This window comes from Felis catus, chromosome B1 (genome assembly GCF_018350175.1).
Source record: "Felis catus isolate Fca126 chromosome B1, F.catus_Fca126_mat1.0, whole genome shotgun sequence".
Lineage (NCBI taxonomy): Eukaryota > Metazoa > Chordata > Mammalia > Carnivora > Felidae > Felis > Felis catus.
In genome coordinates, this window is record NC_058371.1 from 70,479,005 (window position 1) to 70,505,596 (window position 26,592).

Here is a 26,592-nt window from a genome sequence, read left to right on the forward strand (position 1 = left end):
ATACTGCAGTATATTCAAGACAATTAAATACAACACAGCAATGAGGAAGAAAGAGCTATCGCTATAACAACAACATGGGTGAAATCTCACAGATATGATGTTGAGTGAAGTGATTTTCCAGGATTATTATCCCTGTTCACAGATGAGCTAACTGAGGCAGAGAGCCTAATTATTCTAGAAAATCCTGTTTTCGTAAAAGACCTGTTTTCAATATTAGACAATTTAAGTAAAGAGCTTAGAATAGTACGTTATACATCGTGTTATGTATCAATTCACAGTAACCTATTTTGTATTATAAGCAAAGCAAAAGGAATCTGTTACAAAATAAGACAACCCAGTCAGAAAAAAAAAAAAAATGGAGTCCAAAGCAAGTGAAATTTATCAGTATTGTGGTTTGGTTTAAGCGAATATGTAGAATATTCTGATTTCTTGCATATATGCATACTGTAAATTCAGGCATCTTATTTTCCAAAACGATATTCTAATTTTACTGCTCTCTAGAAAATTATGGTACTGGGCTAGTGAAAGGAAGTAGTTTTCTTGCTACCACAAACCAAAATTTAAAAACAGGACATTAAGTCAAGAGAAGTCAGAGCAGAAATCAGGAATTGAAATAAAATATTAAGCCTCAACACCATTTAGAGCACAGAGCTCCAAGAGACACTGCAGAGCCTTTGGAGAAAGGGGCTTTTGCTACTGTCCGGAAACCCAATGAGCTGAATGAACTGCTTGCTGAAAAGCCAACACAGTTGATTCTGTTTCTGCTGTAACTGCTCTTTGCAACTTCTCTTTGCAGCATTTCTAAGGTGTAAGATTACTTGTGATATAGAGACAAGAAAACCATCTCTTATGAATTATATCTTCATTAAAATATCCGCAGGCACACATGTCTGAACAATGATAAGTGTCCCCAACAAAAATCCCATGACAAGATACAAAGGCAACAAGTATGAGTGTCATTAGGTGAGATGAACTACTTCCTTGCAGTATGTGGTAGCATCTGGATAATGAAAGATAAGCCTTTTTTTTGTCCTTATCAACCACTGTTTGGAAACGAATGTGACTCTTTATTGAATGAGCTAGAATCTGGAGGACTCAATTATAAAAAAAATAAAAAAATAAAATTCTGTTTTCTCCCCAACATCCATCCAAACTTGGATGTGAGCCAGCATTCCACTGCACTTGAAGGAAATTTTCAACAGGTCTCATAATATTTTCAGTCATTCTCTGATAATAAAAAGTCTCCACCGGCACTTTCAGTCCCACTAAAATTGTCACTTTTATATTTCAGATGCCCAGTCCCTGGTAATGATAAAACTTCAGAGCTTGATTCAGAAATGACAACACCTCCCTCTCCTCCTCAAGTCTCCCTCAGAAAGGGGCTGCAGGCATGACTAGGTTTTGTTCTGTCTTCCTGCCTTGTTAGTTTACAGCATTTTTGTGGGTTTCCCAAAATCCTCTCTTCGAGAACTTCAAAGTTCAATCACCATGAAATGGCTATGGCTTTTTTTCAGCTGGCCACTTCACCCCAGGTATTCTGCAGTCCACACCTCACAGGCACACTACTGGGGTTCCATCATCTTCCCAGCCCCTTTTGGGCGAATTTCCTTTCTTTGTTTTTTTATTATTATTATTTTTTAGTTTATTTATTTATTTTGAGAGAGAGAGAGCGAGCGAGCAAGCACGCAGAGGTGGGGCAGAGAGAAAGAGAGAATCCCAAGCAGGCTCCACACTGCCAGTGCAGAGCCCGATGTGGGGCCTGAACTCACAAACCATGAGATCATGACCTGAGCTGAAATCAAGAGTCAGACACTTAACCAACTGAGCCACCCAGGCTCCCCATATTTCCTTTGTTTTAAACATCAAACCGGCACTTTCTTACTTACTTTGCTCTCACCCTGTCATTGTCTACTCCTATTCTCTCTCATGTGACCAACATCGGAGTCATAGTGAATGCCCAAGTATTCTTTTTCCTGACACACAGAAAGCAAATCTCCATATCATGGTAGCACTCTTCTCTCTGTTCTACAGCCTCTAGCCAATACCTGCAGCCATGACTGATGACTTCTCCAGTGTGAGTCAGATACCAGTCTACTATGAATCCCCCAAACTACAGGGGACAGACATGGTTCCGCCTCTCAGTAGCACTGAGAATAAGGAAAAACATTTTCCTCCCAATTCCATGGCAGGGAGTATGGAAAATGTCACTGGGCTCCAAAGAATCTCCTCCAAAGTATTTCTATATGCTCTCTTCAATCTTAACCCTTTAAGGCCATTGAGGTAGATGCTGAGTAAAGGTCACAAAGCCAGTTTTCAGCACCTTTTTTGCATGACTGCATAAGAGGTCTCTTTCCCAACTTTGGTATGTGGGGGTTCGTGGCACCTATTGTTTTGTTCTTGGCCTTTGGAGCCTCAGCCAAAAACTGAGTCAGAAAGAATGCTATTCCAACTTCCTGATATACTAAGCTAACTTTTAACTGCTCTTAGTGGTCCTTTCTAACAGAAAATGTGGGTAATTATAGATTATTTATATAATTAATGAAGTAAATATTAATATTTACTTAACATTAAATAGAAGTACTTAAAATGTTCCTTAATATCAAATAATCAATTATCATTTCTATATTTTGGATTCTGGCAGGATGTAATATAAGGATAAAAGACTTTCCAATACAGAAGGTGAATTAATACAGATAGGCAGACTTTTTGAAGTAGAAATTTAAGAATTTTCACATGAGCTAAGATTTAAGAATTATGAACATTATCAACTAGAATTTTTATAACTTGGCTTTCTAATTAAATAAAAGTTCTTTGCCCTAATTAATAGTTGAATCAACAACTGGTCATTTCTAAAGGAAGAATTAAAAAAAAATAAAAACATTTATCTCAAAAATATTCCTGTTCAGGTGGGTTTTTCTCTAAAATTTCACACACTATTGAAAGGTAATTTGTGCACTATGGCTTAGAAATGGAACTTCAAACGCGAACAAGCAAGTACATATATGGAAAGAAAACAATCTAAAGCTCTGTACTCTAATCTTCTGGAACCCATAGAGAGAGAACAATGAACCATAAGCAGTTATCTGCTGCATGGCACAGGGGTATCAGTCAATTAAAACCTGCACAGGTTGTACAGATCCTGTAGGGTAATACAAAGGAGACTTAACAGAAATACAGTTGATGTTCTGCTATCTATCCAAAGATTTTATTTTGGTATCTGTGTCCTAGTGCAGAATAAGTGGCAAGGTTATCAGGTGCAATATATGTCGATACCAGATTAAGTCCCTTTTATATTTTCCAATGTAATACGATTTTTTAACCAAAACAACTGCTTATCTAATTTTCCTCTATCATTGTGAACCTCATACAAAAGCTGGAAAAAGAGATAAAAAAAGCTACTGAAGGTTACATTTTCCACTTCTCTGTGTTTCTGCCATTGCGAAATCACTCCAGCAACTGCCCCCTCTCTCCTGCATCATAAACGTTCTCTTTCTACCAGAACCTTTCCACCACCTTACAAATATGCTTTATTATCCCCCATCTGTAAAAACCTTTCTCTTGACCCTGCATCCCCTCTGACTACAGCTCATTACTAATGTGCTTTTTTACATCAAAATTCCTCAGAAGAATTTTAATACCCCCATTTCTTCCCTTAATGTCCTTTAAGTCCAATGTAGCAAGATTTTGTAACCATCTATAGAAACAAGTCTTACCAAGGTCAATGATGTTGTCAAATGCAATGACCAATTCTCAGTGTTCACCTTCTTGATCTAACCACAATACTTGACATTGTTGATCATTACCACCTCCCTTAAAAGATTTTCTTGGCTTGAGTTCTAAGTAAAAAGACATGACCTTAATTCCAATCTTACTTCACTAGCTGCTCCTTTCCATTCTCCTTTGCCTGTTCTTCCTCATTTCTTCAACTTCATCCCCAGTCATGTCTCAGATGTTTTTACCTTCCTAAATAACTCAGTTTCTAAGTGACCTCATTCATTTCATTAATTTACAACTCACAAATTTATACCTCCAGACTACACCATTTCCCAGAATTTCTGATGCTATATTCAACAGCTTATTGGACATTTCTCCATTGAAGTCTAATGAAAACCTCAAAATTAAGACAACCAAGACCAAATTCTTGATTTCCCCTCACCTCTGATCTACTCCTAATGTAGTCTTTAATAGACCTCTCAGTATATTAAAACAAATAAACAAACAAAAACCTTCATGCTTTCTGTTCTCAGGCCCAAAACATGGGAATCACCCTTACAATGACCTATATGTTTTCTGACTCTTCCCATCATTCACTCTGCTCTTGGTCTCCATACCATCATTTAAATACATAAAGCCTGCTTCAGGACTTTGATATTTGGTGTCCTTCTCCTTGAATCATTGTTCCCCTAGAGATCTCCATGGCTTCATCTTTACTTCAGCTCCCTATTAAAATCTTACCTTATCCGAAAGATATTTTTGACCAGCATGTATAAAATAGGAACCCCCACCCCTTAATTTTCCTACTCTAATCTTCCCCATAGCCGTGATCACCATCTGCCATATTATTTTTTTAATGTTTATTTGTTTTTGAGAGAGACAGAGTATGAGTGGGGGAGAGGCAGAGAGAGACAGGGAGACACAGAATTCAAAGCAGACTCCAGGCTCTGAGCTGTCATCACAGAGTCTGACGCGGGACTTGAACTCGTGAAGTGCGAGATCATGACCTGAGCAGAAGTCAGACACTCAACCAACTGAGCCACCCAGGTGCCCCTCACCGCCTGCCATATTAAAAATTCATGTCTACATATCCATGTTGTCTCCCACTAGTACCAAACTTTCTGAGGGCAAGAACTTTGTTTTGGTCACAGCTATAGCCCAAGCACCTAGATCAGGGCCTGGTACATATTAAATGCTCAATAAAGGGTAACTGAATAAACTAAATGACTCATTTTTAAAACATAAAAGAAGTAGGCAGTATATCAGTTAAGTGTCAGAAAGAGATTGTTTGCTCTAAGTTGAAAATTTGCATTAAGAATTGTGAAATCTCAGAGCACCCGGGTGGCTCAGTTGTTTAGGTGTCTGACTCTTGATTTTGGCTCAGCTCATGATCTCATAACCTGGGATTGAGCCTGGCATCGGGCTCCACGCTGGCAGACAGAGCCTGAGTGCAATTCTCTCTCTCCCTCTCCTGTCCTTCTACCTCTCTCAAAATAATCTTAAAAAAGATAATAATAATTTTGAAATCCCAGAATATAATCATATAATGTACTCAAAATTGTAATGACTGTGCCTTCTTTTTTAAAGCTACCTATAAGACTACTCTTTTCATTTCCATTGATAAGACAGAACTGACTATACCTACCTAATTTTTATAAGCAAGAAGATGCACATTTCCAGAAGTTACTTACAGGAGTCCATCTTTATTATGGATACTTTAACTGTAGCTCCAAATGTCTATTTTACCTTTTTTCATATAATTCTTATTCTAGACAACCCAATCTATATTAGTACTATCAACGTTCTAATTCCTGCTGCATTGCCAAATGCATTAGTCCAAAATTTTGAATATGTTGAATCAAAGAAACACATCTAAACTTTAAAAAATGAATTATATTTTTGGTAATTAATTACAAACAATGCTTCTATGAACATTCTTGTACATATCTTTTGGTACACATATGTACACATTTCCACTGAGTATATACCTAGGAACAGATTAGCTGGGTGATAGAGGATATGAATTTCAGGTCTTGGATGCTGCTAAATGAGTCACCAAGTCTTGTACCAGTCCATACTTTCATCAGCAGTACATGAGAGTTGTAGCTCACATTCTCACTAACACTTGGTATTTTCTTTTTTCTTTTCTTTTTTTTTTTTTTTACTTTTAGCCATTCTAGTGGATGTGTAATAGCATGCCATTGTCATTTTAATCTGCATTTCCTTAGTGACCAATGAATATGCTTATTGACCTCTTGGCTATAGTCTTTTGGTCATTTTCAATTAGGTTGCCTGCCTTTTCCTTAATGATTTTCAAAAGCATTTTTTTTTTATGTTCTCAATAAAAGTCTTTATTGGTGTGTGTGTCTGTGCATTTGGAAACAACCCAAATGCCTTCACAGGAGAATAAAGTGTAGTGATTCATATGACAGAATACAATGCAGCAATGACAGTAACAACTACTGTGACATTTAACACTGTTGATGAATCTCACAGATAAAACAAAAAAAAAAGCCACTCATTAAAGATATTTACTGGATTATTCCATTTATATGCAGCTGAAAAATAGGCAAATTTAACATACTGTATGTTAATCTTCAAAAAGGCAGTGAGTAATTGGAAGAAGAATGAAGTGGCTTCTCACGTTTGAGTAACGTTCTATTTCTAGATCTGAGTGCTGGTTCCATGGTGAAATGTGAAAGCTAATTAAGTGGTACACTTATGATTAGTGCATTTCTATATATGCATATTAGACTTCAAAGCGTGTAAAACAATACACACAACAACAACTTTTGTGTTTAAATATATGTGTATGTATGTGTACACCCACATGGACAGACACACACACACGTATATACATACATGCACGCACACACACACATGAAAAGAGAAACAGAGAGATTGCATAAAGCAATTAAAAGGTGATTCTGGAATTATTGGTAAGTTAAAACTAAAATTCTCTAATATTCTATGTGAAAGGGGATAAATACACGCATCCAAATTTGTTATAGTCACTAAAAGATAATTCCCTTTTGTATCTCTCAAGAACTGGACTATTGCTTTTTATCCCCTGAAAGCAGAGTCGAGGAGAACTGTGTGTTTTACACTTCATTTCCTTTGTAGTTATGCCTTTGTAGATCTTATTGTATGAGTATAGGCAGTATGAAAAAAAGAGTGCACAGATACTGTTTCCTGACAATAGTAGCTTAGAATGACTTCTTATTTACAAAAACTCTATTGGTAACCAACATCCAAATTGAACACCATTAATCAAATGAATGACTATTTTTTATATGGTGGAACCCACATCAATGAACAGGAAGATTGTAAGACTGTGTCCTCAGAAACTGACATTCTGTTATTTAGATAAAACATCGATGAGTTTTAAATCTCAGTAAAATCCCACAAGCAAACCTAATGTGTTACTTGAAAGTGGTAAAAACATACAAAGGATAAGTGAAATCAAGGTCAAGAAAAATGAGTTCTCATTGGTGGAAATAACATCTAGATAAATACAAACTGGAAAGAAGGCTCATAAAACAAATTGCACTCAGAATCAGAAGACCTAAGTTTTACTTCCAGCTCCTAGCCTGTGGTGTGCCTTAAGAAAGCCATTTCCTCCTGTGACCTCAGCTTTCTTATCTTCCAAAAAAACGGAATGGACTATGATGCTGTATGACCAAAAAAAGAAAAAAAAAGTCCTAAAATACCCATGTGGATTAGATAACAAGAATACTACTAAATTTATGACCTTAAGAAAGCTATATAAACATGCTCCACAGCACAAAATTTTCACATGTAAAGGGAGAAGGATGCTGCCTCCGATATAGATTCATTGTATTAAAAAGGGTCATAGGTCAAGCACATGGCACCTGCCCTCACGTTGAGAGAGTGTGCCACATACGTTGTATTCAACCAAATCTTAGCATTCTGAATCTATGAAAAAACTATGTCTAATAAAGTTACTCATATATTTTCTCCATGATTAGTTTTCCTGCCTATAATAATTACCTTAAGTAATGATAGAAGAATGAGACCAAGAATAACATGAAATACGTAAAATTCCTTTGAACCTTTAAAAAGGTTTCAACAGGGGCGCCTGGGTGGCGCAGTCGGTTAAGCGTCCGACTTCAGCCAGGTCACGATCTCGCGGTCCGTGGGTTCGAGCCCCGCGTCAGGCTCTGGGCTGATGGCTCAGAGCCTGGAGCCTGTTTCCGATTCTGTGTCTCCCTCTCTCTCTGCCCCTCCCCCGTTCATGCTCTGTCTCTCTCTGTCCCAAAAATAAACAAACGTTGAAAAAAAAAATTAAAAAAAAAAAGGTTTCAACAATACACAAATATAGGTAATCCACTTTGTAGAACTTTTACAGTTCAGAAAATACTTTCATATACAATTTCAAATTATACTATCAGAGAAGCTCTGTGAAATAGGTAGAGATAATTATTTCCAATTTACAGATAAGAAAATTGAGGACTGGAGAGGCAAAACAATTGCTTATTCAAGGTCACAAATGTATTAATCTGTTCTAGAACAGAACCACGGTCTTCAGACTCAGGACAACATTGTTTCCACATGTTAAAATCCCAAATAATCTTTTCTCCCCAAACTGTGAGAAATTCATAAATCTTATTGCTAATTCTTTCATTTTACAGATCAGGGTTATTAAAATGAAAAGTGACTTATCTGAGAACACACCACGAGTTAGTAACAGAGCAGAGCCCAATTCTTCTCCAGAATTTACATCTAATTCTTCTTCCTCTTTATTAATTCAACTAATTTCACTTTAAATATGGCATTAATTTCAATCATTTAATTACACATAGAATAGGGCTTTCGTAGAGTAGGTAGGTGGCTTTTGAGGTGGGGCTGGAGGAGGAGGAGGCAGGTAACCGGTAAAAAAGGAGAGGACAAAGACAGAGTCAAGGCAGTGGTTATAGTATGCACAACAGCGCACAAAGGGATGTTTGTCAGTGACAAGTTAAGTATGCCAAGAGCATGTTAGAGGTGTGGAATAGAAGTGAAAAGAGAAAGGGTCAGCCATAGTCAGAGAAATAAATGATGGGATATACACTGAGCATCACTGATCTGCTGACACTATAAAACAGTAGTTTTCAAGGTGCAGTCCACAAATACCTGAAGGTACCCAAGACCTTTTCTGGTGGTCCATGGAGTCAAAATTACTTTCATAAAAATAATAATTTTAAAAATATTATTTGCTTTGTTTCACTATACTGACATTTACACCGATGCCACAAAAGCAGCAATTGGGTCACTGATGTTCTAGCCAAAGCAGACACTTCTTATGGAACACCATTTTCATGGAACAACACAGAAAAACTATGGTAATTTAGTCTTAGTTACTTAGCAAGCAATTTTTCAAAAGTGAATCAAGAGAGCTTGTTAACTTTGAGAAAAACTGCAAAGAGCATAGTATTTGCTGCCAATAATTGTAAATTTTCACACATTGTAAATTTTAGATAAGGTAATACTCACCATCATGAGCTTCAATACCTTCCAATACTTAACAGACTTTCCAGTGAGATTGGAAGTGACATTAGATAGATGTGATGTTTTGATATTGTATAATGAAATGTGTCAACATTTGCAAAACCCAGCAAGCCAATATTTTCCTAATGGCCAATGGAGAATGTTATAAAATTATGTTACAGTCATTCACTGTAACTATAGTTAACAATATTATGCTGTATATTTGAAAGTTGCTGAAAGAGTAAATCTTAAAAATTCTCATCACAAGAAAAACAAAATTGTATAAATATGTGCTGGATATTAACTAAACTTACTGTGGTGAGCATTTCACCTTACTTACATATGCCAAATCATTATGTTGTACACCATGGACTAACACAGTGTTATAGGCCAGTTACATCTCAATGAAAATAGAAAAAAAACCAGAAATCAAATTGTTCCAAACACAATTTAAGACGCTAAAAAAATGTGAACAGTAATAAAACTAAGAAAGTGTAAAAAAAAAAAAAAAGGGGGGGGGAACCAACAGATTTTCGTACAACAGAGAACAAAATGTTCACTGATCTGATTTCAGAATTAACACCGCAATTAACTTTTAAGAAATTATCACTTGTTAACTTTTGGCATGGCATTAAAAAAGAATATTCACAGCTATGAAAAGGCTATTAAAATAATCTTCCCTTTTCTAATTACATGTCTGTGTGAAGTCATACTTTTTTTTACCTACTCCAATCAAAACAGTATACCACAAAGCCAAAATGAGAATCTGGCTCTCTTCCATTAAGCCAGCAGGAAAGAGATATGCAACAATGTAAAACAACAGCCACTCCTCCCACTATTTTTGTTTGTTTTTGAAAATATAGTTACTTTTCATAAAAATTAAGTTGCTTATGTTAAGATGTAATAAGTATAGTTAAGTGATTTAATTAATATTTTAAAAATTTGTCTCAATTTATAAGACAATATCAGTACATATAACTAACAAAAACCAAAGCTCTTTGTGGCCTTCAAAATGCTTCAGATTGCAAAGGGGTGCTAAGACCAACAGTTGGAGAGCCACTGCTGTGCAGTATGAACTAAAGTGGAGAAGGCAGGCTGGAGTTCAGGCAACTAGGTAAGCGATTTCAATAAAAGATTCGAGATGAAATGATGAGAAAATGACCAAGACCATAATAGCAGGGATGGGGAGAAGCAGCCAGATATAAGAGTCATTTCCAAACAGGAATCAATGGGATAAGTAACTGATGAGATGATCAGGGAGAGAGCTCATGGAAGAAAGATGCTTCTGCCATTTTTCATGAAAGGCTGAGTACAAAGTTGAGAAATGCAGATGGTAGAGCCGGCTTGATACATGAACTCTGAGGTCCAGCAGGAAGTTGAAAATAATTATGGGGAACCCACAGGAGTAGTTACACCTAGAGATAAAGTTGTGTGGATAACCACAGATACAAGTAGAAATTACTCAGGAAAAAAACTGATGAGTAAAGAAGCTAAAAGGACCAAGAATGAATACCTGGTAAAACCCAGTATTTCAGGATACACTAAAAAGGAATAGCTAGTGAAAGTGGCTAATCAGTTAAATCAGGAAAAAAGTTCCAAGAGTGAGTCAAGTGCTAGTAGCCAAAAGATGGATGCTTAGGGTAGGAGACTGAGTCAGGATGTAGAAGACAATCATTAGTCCTTATCAAGTCATAGAAGGACTCAAAAGTCAATAGACTTGCTTAAAAAGAATAAAATATCTTTACCAAAAAGTACAATGGTAACAGGAGTTAATATTAACAGAGTAGTGAACATTAAGAATATTAAGTAGTACACATTGTTTCATTTCTTACCACAATAATGTATGGCTTTCATAATTCCAAGAAATTCAAGGAAAGGAAAGAAATAATGAATAGCCCAGAGAAAGTATAGACCATTGTAGGCTATTAATTTAAGATACATGGTAGTGAACAGAGGGAAAAAACAAAGTTAATGAAATAGGAATATAAAAACTATACTAGGAAGGAAAAAACAAAAACAAAAATAAAAACTATACAGTAGGGGCGGCCTGGGTGGCTCAGTCAGTTAAGCATCTGACTCTTGGTTTCAGCCCAGGTCATGATCTCATGGTTTGTGGGATCAAGCCCCAAGTTGGGCTCTGCATTGATAGCATGGAGCCTGTTTGGGATTCTCTCTCTACCTCTCTCTCTGCCGCTCCCTAGCTTGCACTCTCTCTCTCTCTCAAAATAAATAAACTTAAAAAAAAAAAAAACTGCATATATTTTTTTTTTTTCAGTTGAGAGACAATTCAGTATATTTGTAAGCCCTTAAGGGGGGAAAAAAAGCCAAAGAAAGAAAAGCAAATTGAAAACTCGGGAGAGCAGAGGTAAGGCAATAGAGGTAGGTCTCAGAAGAGAGTAGAGGAGATAGGACAAAAGGAAGTCCCTTTTCCTGTTATGTCACATGGAAAGGAGAAAAGAAAGGGTAGTATAGGTAGCTTTAGAGTGAAGATAGGCACTGGGAGAGTTTCCACCCAATTACTTCTATTTGTTTGTCTTTGAAATAAACTAAGACTGTATGCTAAGACTCAAAGGGGTAGGCTCAAGGATAAAACAATTATTAGAGAGAGAGAAAAACAGAGACACTAAGGGCCAAGTAAAAGGATTATTGGAAACATTGTGAAGACCCAGCCAAGACTAGATCACTACACAAAATAAATCAGTACAGATTCTGAATAACTGAAAGCATCTACATCTGAAGAATTAAGCCAAAAATATCATAGTCAAATGAATACAAAATTCTGGGCGATATTGAAAAGTGTTGTAGTAAGAATTTGGACCATTTTGTCAGTCATGCCCATGGTGTAATGGAGAGCTAGATATTGATGCAAAAGGGCACTCATTACTCATCTACTCATTAATACATTGGTATTTTCTATGAGGTTATTCCCAGGAATCATGGTAGTAAACTTCCCTGAACAGTCATGAATCCATACTATTGTTCTCCTAAAAGAGGACCAACAAAGGTCAGATGTTTCAAGTTAACCAACATATTCTATTAGTGATTTAATCAGTGTTTTGCTGTTATTCCAATCAGAGCTCCAGAAATATTATTTCATATTTACATCATGTCTCAGAGGAGCTATTTGTATGTACATAAATTTGAATAATTTGCCTCATGAATTCTAAGCGTAAATTTCCATAAAATGTCTACGGTAAAAGAAATCCTTTATAAAAAGTTCTCTGCTTTGTGGAACACAGCAGTGTTCTGTCTCTTTCAGGTAGTAACACAATGAGAATAGAGAAGATCTCTGCAAATATACTCTGTGCTTTACCATATTACTGTATCTCCAAAAGAAAAAAAAATGCACATTTCTGTAAGTCAAATTCCTTAATGTATAAAAATTGGTACGCTAATAACGCAAACAATTCACCTTCTACATACATTAATCTACTTTGGAATACAATGAAATACATACATTTTAATAAGTCAACTCTGAAATTTAGCTCCCTTTGTAATTAACTTAGTCAAGAAACAGAATTTTGTGTATTCTTTTTCTGTTGGTAGGTTTGGCTGGTTTTTAATCTGAAAGCAAAAGAGGAACAAAAACAAAAGGAGTTAACCCTGAATATAAAGGTACCAAAAGAATGATAAATAAAACTTGATTAAGTCATAAAAGATACAGTTGTCATAAATGAATGATGGATGAGTGAAATTGGGAGACTACTGAAATCAAACTTTTCCCTATACAAATGAGTAGAGACCCCCCCCCAAATTAGTGACTTATTCAAAGTCATAAAACCAATCAGCAACAGTTTTAACTGAGATACAGGAGTGTTCTTTCTCCCATATTACAAAGCCTTGACCATCATGATTTAGCAGACATACAAAGGGAACTTTAAAGGTGTTACCTTTAATCCCAGTCCCAGTCAGCCACTGACCCATCAAAAGATTGATTTATATTATTTCTGTATAGTCACCCATTTTATTCCATTTGACTTGGCAGGCATAGTGGGGTCTTATGCAAAGAATTTTGAAGTAGACAGAATATAAAATTGTGTATGTGTGTGTATACTATGTGTGTGTGTACACACACACACACACACACACACACACACCTTCACATATATTACTAAGTATATGTGTGTATATGTATGTATATACATTAAACTTTCACATTCTGCCTACTTTGAGATACTTTGCATAAGATTCTCATTATGCATGCTAAATAAAAGCGTGTCTGTGTATACATTTGTTATATATGGTTAGAGTTAACATTATGTGTTAACCATAAATTGTAAACACTTGAGATATATGTATATATACATATTAGATGAGGGGTGTCTGTGTGTGTGTGTGTGTGTGTGTGTATGCATATATTTGTTAGAGTTAATACTATATATAGTTCAACAAGAAAATAAAAGATACCATATAAAGAGTATTATTATTAAATATAATCAAATATCAAAACATGCAGTATGAACAAAAAAGACTCAAGAAGAGGGAGTTAACATTAATTCTAGTCATAGACTCATGAAATCTTGGGGATGAGAACAACTTTTAAATTCTGTAATTTCCCAGTGAGGCTTGATTTGGGTAGTATCTCTACCCAAGCCATATTTTATTAGCAACAAAGAACTACCCAAAGAAATCCATTTTCTCTTTGGACAGTTCTATCATATCCTTTAAAATTGAACTTGTCTTCCTCTATGTTTCTCTTTGATCTCGGTTCTATAAGTCGACATCATGCAAAAGAAGTCTAGTTCATCTTGTGTAATAACTCCTCAAATAGCAGGTAACTACTCTTCTATTCTTCAAGGAAAACAGCTCACAGTACAACCAACCAAACAACAGACTTTCATGTTCCTGCAAATCCTGATCATGATTCCTTAACAAATTCCCATGAAATTCTAACCATCACAAATGATGGCAACCAGAATTCATACCCACCATGATATTAATACTTTTTTCTTTCTAAAAATAGTATTTCTATCAATGTCCAAGACTAAGTATTAAATAGCCAGCACATGCTATCAATTTATATTAACCTTATTCTCAACTGAAACTTCTAATTATTTTTAAAAATTTCATAAGGTAAGGTAATACTTGAGGTGAATCATGAAGGACGACTGAGACCTGCATAGATTAACCAAGGTGTTGTCATTCTAAACATAAACATGTCTAAGCATAAACAATGGCAAGAGTAGTTTAGGAGCAAGGGCAGATCAACCTTTCTAAAACTAGAGGGTAGTTTCACATAAAGTTTGGGATGCAAATTAGAGAGGCCCTTGAAAATCAAAGTAAGGAGTTTGCACTAGGATCCATCAGGCAAAAAGAAGACATTGTGGGTCTTGAACATAATATTAACAAGATGAAAATGGAAACAATATATAAGATGAATAATAATGACCAGAGAAAAAATAGGGCAAATAATTAGAAAACTATTGAGGAAAAAAGTTAAAAATGACGGTAAGTGGAGATGCAACGAACATGACAGATAGAGGAAATCATTCTAAGAGAAAGAAAGGTTCCATTTAAGTTTCATGCCTGAGTAGCTAGAGTAATGAGGACGCCAGTTTCAAAACCTAGGAAATTATTTGGAAAGGGAAGATCATTAATTCACCTGATGGCAAAACAACAGCATGCCAGTAAGCTGGGATTGTTTAACAGGTAGTAAAAAAAATGCATAACTAAACATTAGTGACATATTCAAGCTAGATGTGCTATGGTAATAATAATACAGACAATTTTCAATTGTATTCATTACAGAAATTACCCACACCCTTTTGCAATCAGCTTTTCATCTTTTGGCCACCACATTTATCTTGAATGTTTCCATCAGGAAGAAACTAGAACTAAACTAAAATCAATCCACTCTATTATAATCAATAGTAGGTAAGAAAATCAGAATAGGAAGAAAATAGCTAATATTACACTTAGACAACATGTAATAGCTTTGATTATTCAGTACATCTACCCTTCTACCACATATAACTGATATATACAAATGCTATCATTAAATGGTCAAATCTCTAAGAGACAAAAAAATTTCTCATAACATACCAAATGCTTTTACACATATAGTTGTTTTTTTTTTTTTTTTTTTTAGTTTGTGAACAAATTAATATAGAGAAGCCACATCGTTTTCCATTATACACACAGAACCAAATTCCTTTGTCATGATTTTAAAAGTAGAGTACCAACAGTTTGGAGGAAAAAAGATGGGACTCATTTATGCTAACATGACTACACACTAATATAAATAATAGCAGCCCTCATCTAGTATCAATCAAGGGTATATTATTAAGTCTCCCCATATTTCAGATACAAGTATGGGCCAAAAATGGGAGAAAGGAAATTTTAAGTTATAAACATATTAGTGCACTTACTGTAAACTATCATGAACTTGAAATTCAAACAGTCCCCAACAAATGGTAGAAGGTTCCCTAGGCTCGGTGATGGCAAAAATGGCAGCATGTGCCAAAAGGTTACCGCCTGGCCAAATTCAGTATTTAAAAGTGACATTATGTCTGCTGATAGCACAAACAGAAGTGACAAGTAATGTTTTTTGTTGTGATAATTCTATTTTGTTTTGGTTTATTCAATCAAAAATTCTGAAAGTATACTATATATGTTCTGGTTTCATATATAATGCACATATAAATACAAATATATCAACATACACCACCTTCTTAAAAATTACGGCAGGTATGACTAGATCACTTAAATCTGCCATCCCTCAATCATGATTTGAGAACAGTAGCTTGACATATTTCTTCCTATTGGTTTAGATCAGAAAGGAGAAACATCTTCTGGGCTTGAAAGACATACTTTAAAAGTATGATCGTTCATGAAATTCCAAGAAGAGATTCTACCACTGAAGGTTTTTAAATCCTTATTATTTTTTTTTTAATTTTTTTTCAACGTTTATTTATTTATTGGGACAGAGAGAGACAGAGCATGAACGGGGGAGGGGCAGAGAGAGAGGGAGACACAGAATCAGAAACAGGCTCCAGGCTCTGAGCCATCAGCCCAGAGCCCGACGTGGGGCTCGAACTCACGGACCGCGAGATCGTGACCTGGCTGAAGTCGGACGCTTAACCGACTGCGCCACCCAGGCGCCCCTAAATCCTTATTATTAACACAAGACCAAGATATATTTATTTTATATGGGTGGGCTTTCCAAGACAATGCACCAAAAATAAAGGCAGATCTGTTTAAATCTGCACTGAAACAAAATTTTCAAATGATTCTATCTCATTCTATTGGATAATAGTAAGGCTGTAATCAAATACAATATATAAAATCAAAGAATCTTAAAAATATGACAAATTAAATTGACCTTAAATATCACTATCTAGTCTAACCACCTATCCAATGTTCAAATTTTCTGTAAAATATATCTGCCAAGTAATTACCCTTCATGCCGAGTGCCTCCAGTTACTACTTATTTTAACTATTGGTGCCAAGCAGCAAAATCTACTTTCTCATCCACATCAGAGTTTTTCAATGATTTGAAAACAACTTTCAAATACCTCAGTTTCTTCAGTTCTTCCTAGTATGACATGATTTTAATTATTTCAATTGTTACTGCAATATTGATTAGCACAATGCAGAAATCTCTGTAAATCTTGCTTCAAATATCATTCTACTAATATACTTAACATAAAATTGGTAAAATAGAAATACTAATTTCTTTAAGTAATGATATATACTCATTTGTATCATATATATTATATACATGTAATGCATATATATATATATATACACACATATATATATAATTAACGTAGTATCTCATTTTTTCTTTCAAATGTTTTCTACCATATTTTCCCCATCCTATCCTTGCACAGGTGATTTCTTGACAAAAGTGCAATTTATACTTCCATCTTTTTTAGATTCAGCCCATCACTTTAACCCTTCAACATCACAGTGGATCCTAATCCTGTCTCAGATATTCACTATATGTTCCCAAATCACACGATCCTCAGTTTGGGTGTTTCCTCTGTATAGTCTTATTTTAGTCACTGAAAAAAATGTTAAACTTGATAAGGCCAAAATTTCACAAGGAAACATCATCCATTTTGGAGATGTTCCACTAATTACCCAGTTGTTAACTCATCTAGTTGTCCCTATATTGAGACTATATTTCTAAATATGGTCCATAGGGACTTATATAAGTTCCTTTCAAGTATCTTAACCCAGATATAATGACTTATAAGAGCCAAAGATCTTTAGGTTTTTATTCATTCTTTAAACAAATTTTTATTGTATGTATATATTCTGTGATCTCTGATGATTGAGCCAATAAGACACTGCTCTCTAGGAGCTTACAATCTAGTGGGGAAAGCAGGCAATTACAACTGATGATTACCAAACAGTATTATAATAAACATGATAGGCAGTTGGGGAACTATGGAGGCACAGAGTGTCATTATCTAGATCAAATGATCAGATTAGGGAAGGTTTCCCAAGGTTTGAGATCGTTATGGAACAGTCAGATTAAAATTTGGTCATATGGGTGTGATGCTCTTCAGAGAGAGGTCTGGGCCAGACATACAGACTTAGGTGTATTAAAAAGAAAACCACAGGCCCAAAATGGTGCCACTTAAGCCAAGTCACCACATATAGACCTAATACCTAACCCAACTACATTTCAATGTCCCCTAAAAATGTAGTTTTAACTAGTCAGTCAGGAATGTTCTGATCAGCATCAATGAGGAATCCGTCACATGTGCCCTCTCCATTCCCCAAAAGATGAGATAATGCATCTAGTAAGATCCCTTCCCTCTAAGGGAATGTAGCCTTGCCTGAAATAATCCTTTTTTTGCTAAATAACTTCTTGCCACACTTTCCTTCCTGTAAGAACCTTCCATGTTGTATAACTCCTCAGAGCATCTCTGTACTTGCTAGATGGAATGCTGCCTGATTCATGATCTGCTACTAAACCAATGAGATGTTCAAATTTACTTGGTTGAATTTTGTTTTCTAAGAAGAGTCAACAGTGAATAAGTGATATTTACAGCCATGGATTTAGACAACTCCACTGAGGCAGGAGTTAACTAAAGAAAAAGCATTGGCATTTCAGGTAAAGGAAAGAACACTTCTAGAGGTGTGAAAGAGCAAGTGTGTATGAGATCTGACTCATATGTGTTGAGGTGGGAGGGGGACTGGGATAGCAAGATATTGCTGGAGATGCCTGGGTGGCTTAGTCGGTTGAGCATCCAACACTTGATTTCAGCTCAAGTCATGATCCCAGGGTCGTGGGACAGAGCCCTGTGTGGGGCTTCGTGCAGTGTGTGGAGCCTGCTTGAGATTCTCTTCCTTTGTCTCTCTCTCTCTCTCTCCCCCTAACCTCTTCCACATGTACGTGCTCTCTCTGTGTAAAAAAATAAAAGTGGTGGCAAATGGCTATTCAAAAAAAAAAAAAAAGAAGAAGAAGTAAAGAAAGATATTGCTAGAGGTGTCAGAGGCCAGCTTAGCAAGAGCTTTGAGTATGAAGCCAAGAAATAAGAACCTTATATAGAAAGCTATGGAGGCGCTTAAGGGGCTCTAAGCATTGGAACTACTTGAGTAGACTGAAGATTCAGAAAACACACTCCAGTAAAATATGAATTGATGGAGGAAGACAAGAAGCAGAGAGACTAATAAGAAGTTCACCAAAACCGGTGGAGAAGAGTAATTAAAGTAGTGTGTCCACGGAGGAGTGAAAATGAAGGACACATTCCAGAGCTGATAAAGACTCTGAATTGAGAAGTCTTGGAGACTACTCAATTTGAGACGCTAAGGTAGAGAATGTCTAAGGTGATCCCCAGTACTTCCATTAGCAAAAGAGGAAGTGGTATCATTTGCTGGAAAAATGAACACGGTATTAGGAGTGGTGGGGAGGATTTCTGAATTCAGGTTTTATCATGTTGAGTTGAGCCCGAGGTCCAAATAAGTATAGCCACATAAAAATATTGGAGTTATGGTATGGCATTCTTCAAAGAAGTCTGAAATGGACACAGAGATTTAGGACTACAGTGAATAAATGGTAGTTACAGCCATAGATTTGGACAGAATCTCTCAGGCCGACTGTATAGACAACCAGAAGAAAGACCAAGGAATGAAGGTTAATGTCAAATTCAAACTGGAAAATAAAAAGCTGTGTCCAAGGACTTAATCAAAATTATCTTCTCATTTACAGTTTATTTCTTATATTTTAAAATATATTAAATTTCTAAAATGTTTGAAAGGAGATTTATCAGGTAGCTTGTCAATGTCATATGGCTGTTTCACTTACACATCAAAAAACAACAGCATAAATTTATATAAGTTACAGCATCTCAAAAAAAATGTGAATTAAAAAAAAAAAAAAGTAAAAGAGCCAGTAAAAGCTTATGATATAATTCAAGCTCAACATCAAAATTGAACCCTAGAATGTTAAGGACCCCAAGTCTTTTATTTCTTCTACATTTTAAAACCTTTTTCTTCTTATATACAGTCTTGGTTGGGGGAAGGATATTATCACAACAGTGAAACAGAAAATTTGTGCTTGTGTTTGCTACACTCACACATTAACTGCCTATGTCTATACAACTCCAATGTCTCAACTCTACTAAAAAAAAGTTAAATAAAAAATCACTAAGGCTTCCCCATATTAAAGAGTATTATGATGTGATCTGAACCTAACTTTCATAATCTCAAATATTCCTCTTAGTCAAAATGTTTTATACTTTTTCAACTTATATAAGATGGGCTAACTGGATCATCCTCTAGATACAAATGATTTGCATATTCTTTCACAGCACATTATTAAAGCTGAGGTTGTTAATCTGGATGTTCAAAGAAATTTAATACAATGGATCCAAACATAGCCAGAGAAAACTCTAGTCTTCTGAAGTTCACTGAATTCAGTGATAGTAAGTCAAAATTCTTAATAAAATGCTCAAACAAAAAAATATGTAAATCTTATTCTCCAAGGCACACTTACTTTTTAATAAGTCAGATTTTTGGCAGCATCACCATGGCAACTGTTAATAATGCTTTAGCTAGTCTCATAATTATAAAAAAATAAAATACTAAAAAGTTTAAAATTGTGTTAGTAAATTTCAAAGATAAAATTTCAATTAATTACCAACACGTCTAAAATACTGTGATATGGGCTTACCAAGTGTATGTTGGGCCTTCTGCTTGAAGATATTCATATTCATCAGAACAGAACCTTTATGGTTTCACTCTTAATTAACCTACTAGATTTAACTTTAAAAATCTGTCTTAAGTATAGACACTTAAATATATAGCCATTTTATATATAAGACAATTTAACAGCATAATTCTGAAAAGGGATAGAATGTCCTCTAAAGAACTCATGTAAGATGCATGGTAGTTCTCAGGCTTGGTGTTGGCATCTTCAGAACTCTCTTAACTCATGACAGTTGATGGGGGAGGCAGAAGGAAGAGGAAAAGAGCCCTGTGAACCTCCACATATAGAGAAACCTGACTGATTGAAGTTGGCTTGATTCCACACACAGGATGACCATGACTGTTAAGACATGCGCAACAGTTTGTACCGATATGCCAACAATCATCAAATAAATGGTTAATACAAAGAATATCTAAAACATGAGAATGTGTCCTTTCCCTTGGGAGGAGTAAGGCCTGCCAATGTCCAGTTCCCTAAAATGCTTATCTCCTGGTTGTGATACCAAGGCTCTTGACATTGAAGACCAGTGATAGTTGCAGATGGCAATTATTCCTGAACCTGCTCCATCAGATACCTCATACCCAGTTGGGCAAATGGCCAAGGAGGGACACATGAGTAGAATTCAGGGCCATCCTATTACACACCCAGAAATCTGGTCCTGACATCAGACTGTGCAGCACTGAAATAAGCAGCAGGACTATTAAACCTGAAAACCAGCAGATTTGTCTAAATAGGGAAATTTATTTAATTCTAGACTTTGATGTGGATCATGATACTGTCTCCAGACTTTTAGTCTCACATACTCATATAAATACCCATTCCAAAAAACAATTTTAATAGCCCTTCTTTATAAAATAACCTTCCTAAAATGTGCCTTAACATCTCTTACAAAGTATCTACAAACTATAATAGTCTACCTTTAAATGATGTTGATCCTGAAATTACCCATGATCAACATGGCATTTAAAAAATCTTAATTCAAAACTGACCTATAACAACAAATTAACTTTTATTTCAGACCACCACATATATTATCACCTAAAAACACATTATGTTGGTGTTAAGTCGTTTGCTTATACACTGTTCAATTGCTCTAACCATTAGGTACTATTTGCTGTTATTCACCAACAATATTAACCCTTCCTATTAAAAAAAAAAAAAAAAAAAGAGTCCAATCCACAAAAGGAGGAGTGGGTGATCTGGATTTGTTTTCATGTTTTTTTTGAGAAATAACCTAATCTCCTAATCTAAGTCCTTTGCAGAAAAGTACTGAAATAGAAAACTGATCTACCATGTGAATTTTCTTCTTCCATGTATCAATATAAACTAAATACACCTTAAAATCCTACTTTAGCTATCAAATTTTTAAATTAATATTCATTTTTAGGAATATTTTTTAAAACCATCTTTTTGAACTGGTATTTGCTCAAAACACAGAATTCCAGTATCTAATTATAGTTGCATATTTAGGGTTGAAAGAAATAGTAATGCTTTTTTCTAATTTTATAAAAGATGTATAGAAATCATATAATCCCAGAACATGAACAAAACTTTATAAAACTTTACCTTAAACACTAGGAAATAGCTATCACGTGCTAAACCTCTCGTGAAACCAATGGGTACATATTCTGATATGAAAAGTTTTGCTGATACGTGTTTTAATAAACCACCTTACTTTGATAAAAAATGCAATAACATTTCTCCATATAAGAATATAAGACATGAAGAACGTACGATGGGCATAGATACTGCTTCTTTTTCCCCTTCCCTTTCTTTGAAGACTTCTCTTTAGAATAAGCTTCTTCAACCCACAAGGAAATTAAAATAAAAAAGGCAATCGCCAATAAAAACTTCATCTTGAAAGTTAAATTTCAGGAGACCAATCTACAAGAAAGAACAAGAAAATGTTTACATTAAATGATAACAACAGGACTCTACAGAGTAGACCATGACTACCCAATGGCCAAGGGCATTTATACGTGAAAGTTTCATTGCTCAAACCTAAGTGGTAAGCCTTCATTATACATGTGTGATGTTTAGTAGTAAAAGTTAAATAGTGATTCACAGAAATATAATCCCAATGTTTAGAAAGCTACCTGGAAGGATGTTTAACACAGTGTTAAAAGGTTATCTACTTCTTGTACATTGGATTCTTTATTTCCTTTTTAAATTTCTATATTGTTTGAATTTTGCATGTACATTTTTTCAAAAATAATAAAACTATTCTAAAGGAAAAGATAATTCTAAATATTAAAGAACTGATAGAGATAAAAAATTAGTACCAAAAGTTTCACACTTTATATTCATTGTGTTTTACTTATATGCATTAAATTTGCAAGTTACATTTTACTCAAAATAGGATCATAGTGATTTAAGTTAGCTTGTTGGCTTTCCCACTTTCATGTTACTAACATTTATCATCAAGATGATTTTCGACTCCACAAATTCTGTAACATTATATGAAAAAAATAGCAAGTGTGGTTAGACCCTTCCAAATAACCTTCTCAGTCCTATTTTAATAACATTTTCTATGCTCAAATGAGAATTATATTCTTGCCGGTCCAATGCATTAACAAAAGGGAGAAAAAGAAAAAAACTTTAAGCATCTAGCGACACTGGAATATTTAAGCCTCTTTTGCAGTCCTTCATTTCCAAACCATAAATTGTTTCCCCATCATTGTTTTCTGCAGACTAAGAGATCTATCATAATCCTCAACACTAACTTAATTCCTATCTCACCTGTATAATTCTCCTTCTCCAATGTCATAATTTGCATCTCCCTTTCTCCCAGGAACTCTCATTTTCTCCCATTTATCCTTTACAGCCCCTGAGGGAAGCCAGAAGGGCTTCTTCCCTGGTTCTCTCTACTGAGGACAACAGAGGGGGCTTATCAGGCCAAGAGCAACAACAGAAGGCTCTCCTCTGTCAACTTCCAGCATTGGACGCTCCCTTCCCCATCCTACGGTGGCATCTGCTTCCAGACACCTTTGCCCGCAGCAGCAGGTACTTCTCCCACCTTCACATTCTTCCCGGGGAAATCAGGAGGGCCATCCTTAACGGGCTGAAGGGTCGACAGAAATCCAACCCTATGCTCTCTGTCTTCACCTCCAACCTTTCAAAGGGGACAACTGCAATGACTGAAGGAGCTTCACAAACAAAACAACGCAAGGAGCCCTCCCCGCAAATCCTGCGTTCCCCCAACGCCCCCCCAGTTCTCTGCATCCCTCCTTCCGGAGCGTATTCGCGGACGCCACCGCATCCGTGACCCGGCTGCCGGGCGCCCCGTGCCCCTCTCCCCGCGCAGGGCAGCGCTCACCTCCTCCCCCTGCACGCCGCAGTGCTCCCCGCGCCTCCCAGCCTTGACCCGGTCTCTCCGCAGAGCATTTATTCCGGTCCCCAGACCACCGCCGCCGCCCACTCCTCGTCCTCTCTGCCCCCCACCCCTACCCCCAGCCGAGTGGAGCCCCTGACTCTTACCCGAGGCGCCCCCGCCCGCAGCCGCCAGGCGAGGACGCGGCGGCGCGGGGCCCAGACGGCGGTGGCTTCTGGGGGTGCGGCGGGCGCAAAGCGGGGGCAGCTGCGTCCCCGCCGCCCGCGCCACCGCCGAGCTCGGCTGACGCGCCTGCTCGGGCCGCCGAGCCTGCGCCGTGCGTGGCGCGCCGCTGCCGGGGCGTCCGCAGCCGCGCTCGGGGACGCTGCGGGTCGCGGGCCGCGCTGCCGTGAGCCGGGGCGGCTGGCCCGCGGGACAGCCGGCTGGCGCGACGGCGGGCCGGCGGGCCGGGAGGAGGGAGAAGGTGTTCCGACCGAGCGTGGAAGGACGTCACAGCACCTTCCCCTCCAGGCCCTGGAGGGGGTTCTGTGAAATGTAGTCCCCCTGCAGGGGACTAGAAACGACGGGCGCGAGGGGGGGGGGGGGGTGAGGACCAGTTTGGGGACAGAAGGAGACAGACCTTTCAAGGAGCTGAAATCCTTTAGGGTCAACTTCTGATCACTAGTTACAAAAACAGGAAAACAACAAATGATCTTGGATAAAGCAGATGAACACAGCTTCTGTAATTTCATCATCAGACTCTTGGCATCTAACTTAATCCCTTGAGTTTTACCAACTATTTCTAACAACTTGACCTTTCTAAGCAAGCTTAAATTGGTCGAAATTACTAACACCATATAATCTTTCAGGTAATGCTATTTTAACATTTGTTACATAATTAGCATGTGTCTAGAACTTTACAATTTCAAAACCCTATCCCTGCATTATATCATTCATTCCTGGGCAAGTTTTATGTCGTCATTCCCGGTTTGCGGATGATGAAAGTGAATCTCAAATGTATTAAGGAATTTGCTTAATGTTGAATGGAATTTACCAGCAACTCAAAGTCTGATTTTTACATTTGAGTCAAATATGATCTCTGTCTTCTGGTAGCAAAGTGTTGGTTGTCGCTTTTTAGGAAGCAGCCTTTTATTTGACTATGCACCTTCAGGTAACAGACAAAACTTTCCTATCACTGCTTGACTGTATGCCTAACTGACTTTTTTATGAACAAAGCATTGTCCCAGATGAGCACCATTTAGTACTGTATATTGGGGCCTACAGATGTATCCACTAATAAATATTTCAAACCAGATGATATGAGCAGAAGGGGACATTTTCTGTACCCAACCCTGTTTTATAAGCTTCACAAGACGTTCCGCTGCCTAAGGTTAGCATCTGATCATTATTTTACTTAAAGAACTGTTCTATTGGGAGCCTCCAAATTGGATCAGAATAGGACTTTGGGATTTTACAAGTATATAAAGGAGAATTGCATTGACCGTATAAGTTTTATAAGATGCAAGTTTTGGAGAATATGTGATGTAAGGAATTGAAGAGGAACAGAATTTGCTACCCCAAACTATATTTCTTTGGGATAAGGATTACTTTGAGCTGATCATTTTTTAAGATACAACAGACATAGGAGAAAGCTCTGAAAACTGAGCAGAAGTTACCCTTTTGTAAAAAACATTTCACTTGTAGAGGGGAAGTCTCCATTTGTAAGGGTGTTTCTCTCTCTCTCTCTCTCTCTGTCTCTCTCTGTCTCTTTCTCTCTCCACTAGGGAGAGGAGGTTGACTAAATCTCTAGAAAGTTTTATCAGTGGAGAAGTCATTGACTTAAATCTGCATAACAACGATACACTTGTTTACTGTGCTTTTCCTGGAAACCTCCCATAACTGGCCTTCCTGCCTGACAACTGCCCCACCCTCTAACATCTTATTTTGTCTTTAGCAGTAGATGGTATTTAAGATGATGGTTTGATGGGGCGCCTGAGTGGCTCAGTTGGTTAAGCGTCCGACTTCAGCTCAGGTCACGATCTCTCAGCTCAGGTCACGATCTCTCAGCTCAGGTCACGATCTCACAGCTCAGGTCACGATCTCACGGTCCGTGAGTTCCGAGCCCCGCGTCAGGCTCTGTGCTGACAGCTCAGAGCCTGGAGCCTGTTTCCGATTCTGTGTCTCCCTCTCTCTCTCTGACCCTTCCCGTTCATGCTCTGTCTCTCTCTCTGTCTCAAAAATAAATAAACGTTAAAAAAAAAGATTAAAAAAAAAAAGATGATGGTTTGATGGACTTCAGAGAATTGCTCAGTTTTCCTGGGTGTTTCCCATGTGTACAAAGAGGTATACATGTTATAAACTTGTTTGTATTTCTCCTGTTAATCTTTTATTGGGTTGGTGGTGAAACGTAGCAGTTCTTAGCCAAGAATCTAGAAGGATAGAGGGAAAAATTTTTTCTCCTCCCCTACAGTAAAGTAAAAGAATAAGTTTCATGCAACCAAAGGAGTTCGGAAGTTGAAGAAAACCTTGAACTTAGTTTTCTCATAATCAAGGAATCACTAAGAGTTTGGAATAATAGGATATTCAGATTCCAGTAATGAAATAGACTTACCTTTTATTTACAAAATCTTAGGAACACATTTGGAAGAATTTATGTGTTGTAAACACATAAAATTGACGGGTTTACTTTCCTTAGAAGTGTTTTGTAATTATGCCACCTGTAGATATAATATTGGGAGAATTAGTTATTCATAAGAAAAGTATGTCCAACTGTTTGGATAGGTTTGGGTTTGTTTTTGTTTTTTGCCCAGAAGTTAGGAAATACAGTTGGTGACCTAAAATGACCACTTCCAGGCCTATGAAGCTGTAAGTTCAGATTTTTGAATATTATCTATGAAGATATCAGCCCATTTGAATG

At 36.8% G+C, this 26,592-nt stretch overlaps 1 protein-coding gene across 1 annotated transcript in view; it reads right to left on the reverse strand.

Moving 5' to 3' along the window:
* The window catches only part of GLRB (glycine receptor beta), a 95,231-nt gene extending 71,255 nt beyond the window's left edge, over positions 1-23,976 (reverse strand). Inside the window, exons 1-2 of the mRNA XM_023252742.2 lie at positions 23,843-23,976; positions 22,100-22,249 (exon numbers count right to left, since the gene is read on the reverse strand). Of these exons, the coding sequence (XP_023108510.1) occupies positions 22,100-22,221 (122 nt within the window). The 5' untranslated portion in view covers positions 22,222-22,249; positions 23,843-23,976. The remainder of the gene's footprint in view (positions 1-22,099; positions 22,250-23,842) is intronic.
* Positions 23,977-26,592: the final 2,616 nt, after the last annotated feature.